This window comes from Teleopsis dalmanni, chromosome 1 (genome assembly GCF_002237135.1).
Source record: "Teleopsis dalmanni isolate 2A chromosome 1, ASM223713v2, whole genome shotgun sequence".
Lineage (NCBI taxonomy): Eukaryota > Metazoa > Arthropoda > Insecta > Diptera > Diopsidae > Teleopsis > Teleopsis dalmanni.
The window spans coordinates 158,677,000-158,685,961 of record NC_051846.1 but is presented as its reverse complement, the minus strand read 5'-3'; the positions used below and the strand labels follow the sequence as shown (position 1 = coordinate 158,685,961).

At 29.7% G+C, this 8,962-nt stretch overlaps 3 protein-coding genes across 3 annotated transcripts; 2 read left to right on the top strand and 1 right to left on the bottom strand.

Moving 5' to 3' along the window:
- Window positions 1-217: 217 nt before the first annotated feature.
- LOC119666558 lies at window positions 218-1,297 on the top strand. The gene is made up of 2 exons (XM_038075839.1): window positions 218-369; window positions 457-1,297. The coding sequence occupies exons 1-2, from the start codon at window positions 332-334 to the stop codon at window positions 1,295-1,297; spliced, it is 879 nt and encodes a 292-aa protein (XP_037931767.1). The 5' UTR covers window positions 218-331.
- Window positions 1,298-3,758: 2,461 nt separating this feature from the next.
- Window positions 3,759-4,978, bottom strand: LOC119668943. Its single transcript, XM_038078636.1, has 5 exons — window positions 4,861-4,978; window positions 4,703-4,796; window positions 4,568-4,649; window positions 4,086-4,514; window positions 3,759-4,021 (listed from the first exon to the last, which is right to left on the bottom strand). The coding sequence occupies exons 1-4, from the start codon at window positions 4,889-4,891 to the stop codon at window positions 4,152-4,154; spliced, it is 570 nt and encodes a 189-aa protein (XP_037934564.1). The 5' UTR covers window positions 4,892-4,978; the 3' UTR covers window positions 3,759-4,021; window positions 4,086-4,151.
- Window positions 4,979-6,486: 1,508 nt separating this feature from the next.
- Window positions 6,487-8,955, top strand: LOC119669599 (protein suppressor of white apricot-like). The gene is made up of 2 exons (XM_038079568.1): window positions 6,487-6,860; window positions 6,935-8,955. Exons 1-2 carry the CDS (start codon window positions 6,607-6,609, stop codon window positions 6,939-6,941), a joined length of 261 nt encoding a protein of 86 aa, XP_037935496.1. The 5' UTR covers window positions 6,487-6,606; the 3' UTR covers window positions 6,942-8,955.
- Window positions 8,956-8,962: the final 7 nt, after the last annotated feature.

Here is an 8,962-nt window from a genome sequence, read left to right as displayed (position 1 = left end):
GGGAGCAAATTGACGTCTTCGTGGTACGATTAGATGAATTCACTAAGAGTTACAAAATGTTATAAAAAATAAATTTTTTTTAGCAATTTTTCTTGATTACGCTCTATGTGAGCGAAATTTTTATTCTTTTTAATATATACTTTGATTTATCACAGATGATTATTAATGTACGTTTACAACACTTAACTATTTGACATTTACATTACAATCCCAAAATTTTAATTTCAACTACTATCGAAATCGGTGCTTTCCCTGTTTCACTCCAATCCAAACAGCAGAACAAACACATCACGTTGACGAAATTAGCTAAACGAAACATAATTCTGCAAAAATGTCTATAAATAAAGATAAGAAGTGGAGTGAACTTTCGTAAGTTAATAATAAACTATAATATAAACATTTATTTGTTAGAAAAGTGCAATGCAATTTAATTTGTTTTTTTATTTTAAACATCAGAAAGTTCGAGAGGTGTAAGTTTTTGGAAAATACACCTACGGATTGCACTTTTATTGTTGGATTTGCTAAAGATGAAATAAAACGAATACAATGTCACAAAGGAGTCTTAGTACAATGTTCAGATGTTTTCAATTCGATGTTCAATGGAAATTATTCAGAATCTGAAGAAAATTGTGAAATACGTTTAAATGATGTTCAACCTTCTGTGTTTGAAAATTTTGTGAATTTTATTTATTGGGACGTTGTACCAAATACAAATTCCATAAAAAATATTGTACAGTTGTCGTATTTAAGCGATAAATACATGATTTCTTCGCTAAGTAATAAATGTCAGCATCTGAAAGGCAATTATGTTACATTATTGGAATTCGTGGAATGTCTTAAATTTCCAATTTCTAACACATGTATTAATATACTTAATTCTGTTGTTTTAAGATGTAATAGAGGCGTACCGTCTTCGATTTATAATTTAAACCCATCATGTTTTTTATTCTTCTTTGAAAGACTTAGTAAAACACCATTTAAATTGATGCTTTTTGAAATAATGCAAAAATATGTGTTTATCAATTTTATGAAAAAAGAAACTCGTGTTGAAAATGTACACGATACAGATAATACAGATACACTTAGTATCAGTGGAGCGAATAAAATTATTATTAAACAATTGTGTTCAATGATTAAATTGGAGGATATGACAGCTAAAGAGTTTGTGGACGGACCTATGAAGTCCTCTTTAATAGATGCGCACACAAAATTAAACTTATTAATTAAAATATCTGAAAATTACATTCGATCAAAAGATTTGTTTTGTTACAATTGCTCATCATATCATAAGTATTAAATTGAATTTTTTTTAAATTTATCATTAATTAACTTTAATTATATATAAATATCAAATATTTGTTACAAAGTAATTAAAATAAATATTGGATGTATCAATTTGTCATTATTATCATTTAAAAAAAAAAATTAGCAATTCGGTAATATAGAATTATAAAAAATACACTTCAAATATATTTGTGAAAATACTAACAATAACTAACCGAAAAATAAAACATATTTACTAACGTAAACGCCAAATATTTTAATTCTAATTTTTGGGAATAGAGAAAGTGTTATTGCAATTCTGTACTTTGATTTATGAAAGCAAAAAAGTGAAGCTTTTCTTTCTATTTTATAAAACATCTACAGAACTATGTTAAGTTGTAGTTTAAATCAGATTTTTGCTATTAACTCTTTTATGGAACATCGTGGATATACTGGTTAGATATCGTTGCCAAAGCTCTTCTTAACATCGCAGACTGCAAGAGCAGCAATGTTAAACAATTCTTTAATATCAGTTTCCAATGTTTCTAATCTATTTCTTATTTCCACATTGCTTGATAGTACTTTTTTTCATTGTAGGTTGGGTGGATAATATTTTCGTAAAGGAGTGAACGAAATCTTATATTTACTTAAAAATGTCGTAGACATTTGCAAGCAACTTACGGCGGAAATAAACAACAAAAAATGAACCACTAATGAGATATATTTTATTATAGATTTTTTTAAGGATTTAAAACGTTTCAAGACATAGGTTACGATTTACAGTTCGCTATTTAAGACAAAGTTTCAGAAAATAAAATAATTGGTATAAGACTACAGGTGCAGGACTCAAAAAAAAGGGTGACTGCAAACTATTGCGGGTGATTCTTTGATGAAATTCCATGACGGTAAATTAACACTTTGGAAATATCTTCCCTTAATTCATTGAAAATTCCACTAGTCACAGAGTAATTATTATCAATTTCTGAAATTCGTATGGATATTAATACATTACCGTATTTCGTGTATGAAAGTAATATGGGCATGAATTCAATAACAAAATTAATCATAATATTTAAAATATTTTGCTTTTCATTTTTCTTGGCATTATAATGTTCAAATTATATGTACATATATATTATAAATAAAAATCAACTGTTTCAAGTACTTTCAAGAGTGATTTGCTGTTTGTGTGCGAGTTGTTCTAATTGCATGCTAAACTAAATGGGATTTTCCTTGGGATATTTTGTACTGCAAATATTTAGCAACAAATTTCAAAAAAGTCTGCGAATTGCACACTTTTTTTAGCATTTTTATTCATTTATTTTACAAATTAAATGAGTTAAAAAATCGTCGTAATATATTGAAACAGAGATCCTTAGCAGAATATGCAAAGGTAATTATAACATAATTTCAGTAAGTAACATACATTATGCCAAAGCGATTATTCTTCCGAAATATTTACAGCTATTGCGAAAAAAGATAATGTCATCATAAGAAAACATTTAAGACTTACAGTAATAGCATTACGTGCAAAGTTTATAAATATTAAAAAAGAATGGAGTGACCGTTTTTTTATTACTGTGTTTTTATATTGGCTTGGTTGTGGTGCAAGTTATCATGTAACAGAAGTATCGTTTGGAATTTAGAGATACACTGTTAGAGATATTTTTCACAAATGCTTAAAAGGGTTTCTTTCGTTAAAATCATTAATTATTAAATATCCAGCTGAAAGTGACTTTGAAGGCTTTTGTACAAAATTTAAACAACGAGCCGGTATTACAATTTTCAATTGTGCATTAGGTGCCATAGATGGAACACATATACCAATAGCTGCGCATGCACGACCTCGTGACCAATACATGAATTGAAAATCCTTTACATCTATCAATTTACAAGCTGTATATTCCAGCAATAAGGAATTTTTATCAATTTCAGTTGATTTTCCAGGATCGGTGCATAATGAGCGGGTTAAGAACAGTGAATTATTTAAATTGCAAAACTTTCCTCCACCAGGCTACTACCTGGTAGGTGATAGTTGATATTGTTGGCGGACTAGTCCAATTGCAATTTTCACTCCATATAAAAGATTGCAGTCATTGACATCAAGACGAATAAAATTTAACGAGCTCCGCAGTAAGGCTCGCACTGTTATTGAATACAGCGTTGGTGCTGTATTTTCGACAAAATACTTAAATAAAAAAATCGAACGTTATTTTGAAACAATAGCTGTAGCGTGTATAATGCATAATATATGTCTGAATGATGGTTTCAAGATTAATGAACGGATTGATGTCGCGGAACACCTCTACTATGAAGTAGTTTTCACTGAACCAGAAAACACTGCTGTTACTTTTATGCGCGATGAAATTGCAAATAGAATTCATCTATAACAAGTACTATAAAAATTTTACATAATACGCCAAATATATTTTCTTAAAACTATTTAATAGTCTTTTGAAAATTTTAATTGTTCTATAAAAATTAATTTACGGAGCACTCTTACTAACTAATATTTTGAACTTTGCTGGTGGATACTGTATATGGTTCAGCACCTTGTCGCATGTATTAAAGTCACTATGCGTAATCGGTATGTTTTACAGTGCACCATTGGTACGTTAAATATTTCACTGTCGGCAGGAAGTAAAGAACCATTGTACTTATTTGCTAATATTTGCGTACAGCTATTAAAATTTAATAGGCTCAATTTACTTGTAGGAGACGAACTAGTTTTTCTCTCAAACTTTGTAGAAATTTGGAACTATAATAAAAACATATTAAATAAATATTGTAAATAAAATATCCAAAATAAAAACTTTACTTACTTTAACAGTGATCCATAAGATAGTAGATATATACAAAAAATGAGCTGATGTGCACAGCACACTCCCTTACTCAGAATCAGACAATGGTATTTCAACTTGCAAAGAAGTTGAAATATACTGCGTTATGGCTCGTGCCGCCCTCCTCAGTTCCTTTTCTGTTCGCATTGCCGAATTCAGGAGCGCCTGTGTAGTTGTGGCCCGGCTGGATGAAGTCCCGGAATGCTGGGAACTTGTTGGCGATGTGATTCCTAATATACATTCTACATCCGGGGCAATTGGGTCTGGACTGCGCTCTTCGCTGTTTATTATAAGTGGCGGATTCATTTTATGGCGCTGACTGCAATATTCATGAAGTTGATCATAAAATGGCCAACTTATTGCGTTGTCAGCACCACAATTGCCACTACCCGCTGGTGGATTTTTAAGACGCTAAAAAAATCAATTATTAATATTTTAATAGATTCAAAAGGTTGTTAATTTACTTGATATTTTTTTTTTAAATTATTCCAGCGTTGCTTGAGCACAGTCCAGTCGTCATTTGCCCCGCATTCCTCACCAACTAGCCTATAAAATAAATATTTTGTTATAAACATTTATTTATTTATTTAATAATTTACTCCCAGCATTCTCGGGGATTTGCTCGCTTCCGAGTGAACATATCATCCAGCCGTATGCGTGCTGCAATGAATAGGTCCACCATCTCTTTGCTCCCTTTAAATAAATAAAAAGTATTTTATAAACATATTGTTAAGTCTGTAATGAATAAATAAAATACATCTTTCATTATATTTCCGTTTTTGGGACATTACACTCTGATATTACTTTTGTTATTAATAAAATTTAAATATATGTCAAAAATATACAAAATAAATAGCGTTGCCAGGTCAATAGCATAAAGTTTCGTACTTAGCTTTTTAAAATCAATTTATTATAAAATATATGTGATACAATTATTAAAAATTATAATTATTCATAATATAAAGAAAATAATATATAAAAAGTAATAATTTATTAAACATCTAATATTATATTCCGACACACCTTAATTTCTTAAAAATCTTAATTTCATTTTCATTTCAACGAAATTAAGTTGGTTTTTTCCATATAAAATTCAGTTTTTAGGTTAAAGAAAATGAGCTTAATTTCGTTGAAAGTCTGATATTAATGGACATTTCAAATGCAACTGTGCGTAAGATAAATTTTAAGCAAAAGATAAAGTTGAGATAACGAAAAAGAGACATTTTTTTATATAAATGTCAGTGACAGTTGACTTTAATAAAATTGGGAAAATATTTTGAAAGTAATGCAAATTTTTAAATTTATATATAGAGAAAAAATTAAATGTTATTAATTTAAAATGAAGTGAAAAGTAATAATTTACATACCTGAAATTCACTAAAGGTAATAAAATTACTGAATGCCATCCATTATAGTTATAATAATCAACGTTTAAAATTTTCTATATACAAATGGTGTTTGAAGCATGTAATTTTTAACATGCGATTTGTAAACAAAAAACATTTGATGTCTATAATTTGGAGCAGTATGAACATTTTCGAAATTAATTTAATTTAATTTTTACGAAATTAAGGAAATTTGGCTGTCTGAATATAATATAAGTGATGTTAGTGGCAATTTTCATACCTGTATTATATGCCGTTTATACTGGCTGAAAATAGCTCATTTCGAATGAACCATTTGAAAGTGTTTGCATGGCTTGTAATTCATTTGTTCTCATTTCAAATAGCTAATTTTTCAACTTGCCTGTTGATTTGATTTTTGGCCTGTGCCAAAAAATGTTGCATGAAGGTTAAATATACCTTCAAATCTTACAATATAAACTGAAAACACATTTTTATCTTCGATTTATCTTCGATTAAGTAGAAGTTTTAAAAAAATGTGCATCGTTTTCAAAGAAATGCAACTACCAAACATTGTCAAAATACAATGAAAAGCTTTTATTTAGGGTGTGTTGAATGTATTCATTTGCATTTGGAACATATTTGGAGTTCATTCTAATGTTGTTGGAACTCATTTTTACAGAATGAGTTCCAATGGATCTCATTTGCGCTTGAGATTTTGTATGCAAAAATAAGTCATTTGCTTCCATTTGAGGCCAGTGTAAATGCTGTATTACGGTTTATTCACATAACAGAATAATTAATTGTACTTTCGATTTTAATTTTGTTCTGCATGTGCATTAATTAAGTTAAAAGTTAAGCCAAAATTAAGTACAAAATTATAATTCAATTTCATAAAATATCAAAAATTTTATAACCAAAGCTACAATTAAATTTAAATTTTAAAAGAATCAAATTTACTACATCAAACTGAACTATTGTGAATAGCTAAATTCTGTTTAATTTTGTGAATACTTAGAAACTGTCAAGAATTTTTTTATTTGTGAAAAATAATTTTCTGCTGAAGATAATAATTTCATATGAGTTGTTTTTAAAAAATAATCATATTGTGGATGTATAAATAATAGTGTTGTATGATATTGATTTGATTGAATATAAATATGAATCTAAATGGTCGGCAGTTTCGTGAATACGCTGGTGGTAGCGTTGGTGGCATTTTACGGAAAAATAATGCAAACGCAAATCAAACAACTACCCCAGCGACTGCCTACACTGTTGGTGAAGCGCGGCAAGTGGACTTATTGGTGTTTGGTTATGCCTGTAAAATATTTCGTGATGATGATAAGGCACGTGAAATTGATCAGGGCAAACACCTCATACCATGGATGGGGGACAATAGCCACAAAATTGACAGGTTAATAATTGTTGCTTTATTTTCCAGTTGATATTAGTTTTAAAAATGTATTTGTTTTTAATATAAATTTATAGTTTATAGCAAGGAGGTTTGGAACATGTTATGTTATAACTTAAATTGTTTTAATGATAACAATAAGCAGAATAATATATCAAATGATATGGATGTGGTTTTTAGGGTATTCCAATGCTGCAGTCCTACTACAGTCCTTAAATTTTGGTCCATGAAAAGCAAATTTTGACCATATACATTTTATATCATTATTGTGGTTATAGCTTATAATTGCATTTTTAGAAATGAATTAGTTGATAACATTTTGTTTTGTTCAAAATTGTTGTTCAATTTATATGAAACTGAGAATGAAGGAAATGGTATGTAATGTTCTATATTTTTTCTTCAACGGGGAGGCTTCCAAGGTTTGAAAGTAATAATGAACTTAATATTGTTAACTATTGTATACTGCAAGGGTCACTATTTGTATTGCGAGTTTTATGCTAAATAAAAAACGAACTTGTCGTGAAATCATTTATCATACTATTCCGCTGGGTGAACACCTCTAAAACAACAGACTATGAACTTTACAACCACGTTTTCTGCTGAGGAAAATCATTGTCCCCTAGCTGGACTTGTGCGGGAACAAAATTAAGTACATAACATATCAGGATTACGAAGGTGGACTTTTGATAGGATTTTTTTGGCTTTTCAAAACGTCACTGTTTGAATGGATGTGTGGGTGCTTGCATTGTCGTGGTAGTTACGTTTCTTGGTTTTCTACTGGCAAAAAATACTAGTATATCTTCATGAATTTATCATCTAACATTATTGTAATGGGACTGTCGCCACATGCCATTTGTTTGGTGTGCTTCAAGCGCAATATTATTAGGTTTGGTTCATCATACAGTTGACTTTTGTTTAGTATCAGGCTCATGCGCATAGATTCATAATTTGTTACTTTAAACACGTTTTTCAACGTTTCCATCATTTTTCGCACCAATTCCTACGAGTATCATGTCCAAGAATTTCCGAGCAACGTCCCGAAGCCACTCATCGAGTTTGACGATCAAGCGCTATTTGCCACACCCAGAAGATGGGCTACAACGAGTATAGTATTTTTTTGGGATTATGTAAAATTTTGTGAGACTCGATGAAAACAAAACTTTCCACGATGGAATTAATGCCTACGGTTGGCTTATGCTCGCAGTATGGTAAATTGCATCACTTGGTAAGACTCAATGAAAGCATTCCTCTTTACGATGGAATTAATATCTAAGATTGGTTCATATTAACAGTATGATAAATCGTGAAATTATGTGGAATTCATTGACAACAAATCTCTCTATGATGGAATTAATGTCTACGGTTGGCTCATACTCATAGTATGACATATATGATGATCTTGCATAAATTTTACACGCGGTCAATATGTTTTGGCACAATAACTGGCTTTGAAAGACTTTCACGAATTTTGTTCAAGCGCAAACGATATTAACAATCAAACATCTGGGGCTTTATCGTTAAAAGTAGAAGTAAATTTACCAGTGCATTCTTATATTGATAGCACAGAGCGGAAATCTTAATAAAACATCATACGAAAAATATTTAAACTTGATTCAGAGCAAATGATGCAAAGTATCTGTGCAGCCAAAAATGTCCAACTTTCCGATGGAAATGTCAGCTTGCAGCTAATTATACTTCCGATTGCCAATGCTTATCATATTAATAGTGACCCACGCATATAATTTCCTTAGATTAAAACAATTGCGTCTCAATTATTAAATTATTGATAACTATTTTTAATATTAGTAGATTGTGCTAAATTTAAACTGTTATTTTAGTGTTGTATATGTTACTAACTTTTCAAAGACTTAATGACTATTATCAACTATGCAATACTTATATATCGTAAACTTATGTATATCGAAAAATATGTTATTAGAAAGTAGTTGAGAAGAGAAATATAAATAAGCAGAATTCTAAAGAAGACAATTCATGGAGTAAAAACTGCCTTTTGCTGTCATTTACTTTTAAGATAATAAGTGTTATCTTATTATTAAGCTCCTTAATGAGTGTTGTGTTTTATTTATGCAATAGTAGCACGTTAA

Bases quoted from the DNA above. Each gene is read 5' to 3' on its own strand.
- LOC119666558 (XM_038075839.1), top strand. From the start codon at position 332: ATGTCTATAAATAAAGATAAGAAGTGGAGTGAACTTTC. The intron at 370-456 runs GTAAGTTAATAA...TTTAAACATCAG, and splicing joins AAGAAGTGGAGTGAACTTTC to AAAGTTCGAGAGGTGTAAGT.
- LOC119668943 (XM_038078636.1), bottom strand. From the start codon at position 4,891: ATGTCCCAAAAACGGAAATATAATGAAAGAT. The intron at 4,650-4,702 runs GTAAATTATTAA...TTTATTTTATAG, and splicing joins AATCCCCGAGAATGCTGGGA to GCTAGTTGGTGAGGAATGCG. The intron at 4,515-4,567 runs GTAAATTAACAA...TGATTTTTTTAG, and splicing joins ATTTAAAAAAAAAATATCAA to CGTCTTAAAAATCCACCAGC.
- LOC119669599 (XM_038079568.1), top strand. From the start codon at position 6,607: ATGAATCTAAATGGTCGGCAGTTTCGTGAATACGCTGGTGGTAGCGTT.